This window comes from Cicer arietinum, chromosome 3, assembly GCF_000331145.2.
Source record: "Cicer arietinum cultivar CDC Frontier isolate Library 1 chromosome 3, Cicar.CDCFrontier_v2.0, whole genome shotgun sequence".
Taxonomy (NCBI): domain Eukaryota; kingdom Viridiplantae; phylum Streptophyta; class Magnoliopsida; order Fabales; family Fabaceae; genus Cicer; species Cicer arietinum.
The window spans coordinates 14,927,031-14,927,956 of record NC_021162.2 but is presented as its reverse complement, the minus strand read 5'-3'; the positions used below and the strand labels follow the sequence as shown (position 1 = coordinate 14,927,956).

The 926-nt window shown below is 38.9% G+C and overlaps 1 protein-coding gene across 1 annotated transcript; it reads right to left on the bottom strand.

Annotated features, from left to right (window-relative positions):
- Window positions 1-134: 134 nt before the first annotated feature.
- LOC140919660 (uncharacterized) lies at window positions 135-512 on the bottom strand. The gene has a single exon (XM_073366263.1). The coding sequence runs from the start codon at window positions 510-512 to the stop codon at window positions 135-137; it is 378 nt and encodes a 125-aa protein (XP_073222364.1).
- Between the last annotated feature and the right edge of the window lie 414 nt (window positions 513-926).

Genomic DNA, 926 nt, shown 5'->3' with positions numbered 1-926 from the left:
AAACACACAGACACACCTAAAGAAATTAGAACACATATTAACACTCATATAATAATAGTAGTGTATCATTATACTACTAAAATAAGGTAATGAGAAATTGGGGTGTTACATTTCTCCCCCTGTTGAAGAAAATTTCATCCTCTAAATTTACCTGACAGAAACAGTTCTTGATAAGAATCGCGCATCTGGCTTTGGACTTCCCATGTAGCACTTTCACCAGTAGCACCTCCCCAGACAACCTTAACCAATGAAATCGTCTTATCCCTTAATTCTTTGGTTTTTTGGTCCTCAATCCGTAGCGGTAAAGTCTCAAAAGTTAGATTCTCTTTTATTTGGACCTTGTTTGACTCAATCACGTGTGAGGGATCGAAAATGTAATTGCGAAGTTGAGACACGTGAAAGAAACTATGAAGATTAGAAAGAGAAGGAGGTAACGCGATCTGATATGCCACGTTACCGTCACGTTTAAGAATCTGGTAAGGTCCTATAAACCGAGGAGTAAGCTTTTGCATTTTTAATGCCCGACCAACCCCATTTGTTGGAGTAACTCTCAGAAATACATGATCACTTTCTTGAAATTCGAGGTTTTTGCTTTTTTTATCATGGTATCTTTTGCCTACTCTGAGATGCTCTCATCTTTTCCTGAATTATTTTTACTTTACCAGTAGTCTGTTGAACAATCGCAGGTCCTAACACAAGGTTATCACTCGTCTCAAACCAACATAGAGGGGTCCTACACCTTCTTCCATACAACGCCTCAAAAGGGGTCATTTCAATGTTAGAGTGGAAACTATTGTTATAGGTAAACTCTATAAGTGGCAAAAAGCTATCCCAACTTCCATTTTGTTCCAACACACAAGCTCTCAACAAGTCTTCTATGGATTGATTGGTTCGCTCAGTCTGACCATCTGTTTGTGGGTGGTAGG

Excerpts from the sequence above, each read along its gene's own strand:
- LOC140919660 (XM_073366263.1), bottom strand. The coding sequence starts at position 512 with ATGCAAAAGCTTACTCCTCGGTTTATAGGACCTTACCAGATTCTTAAA.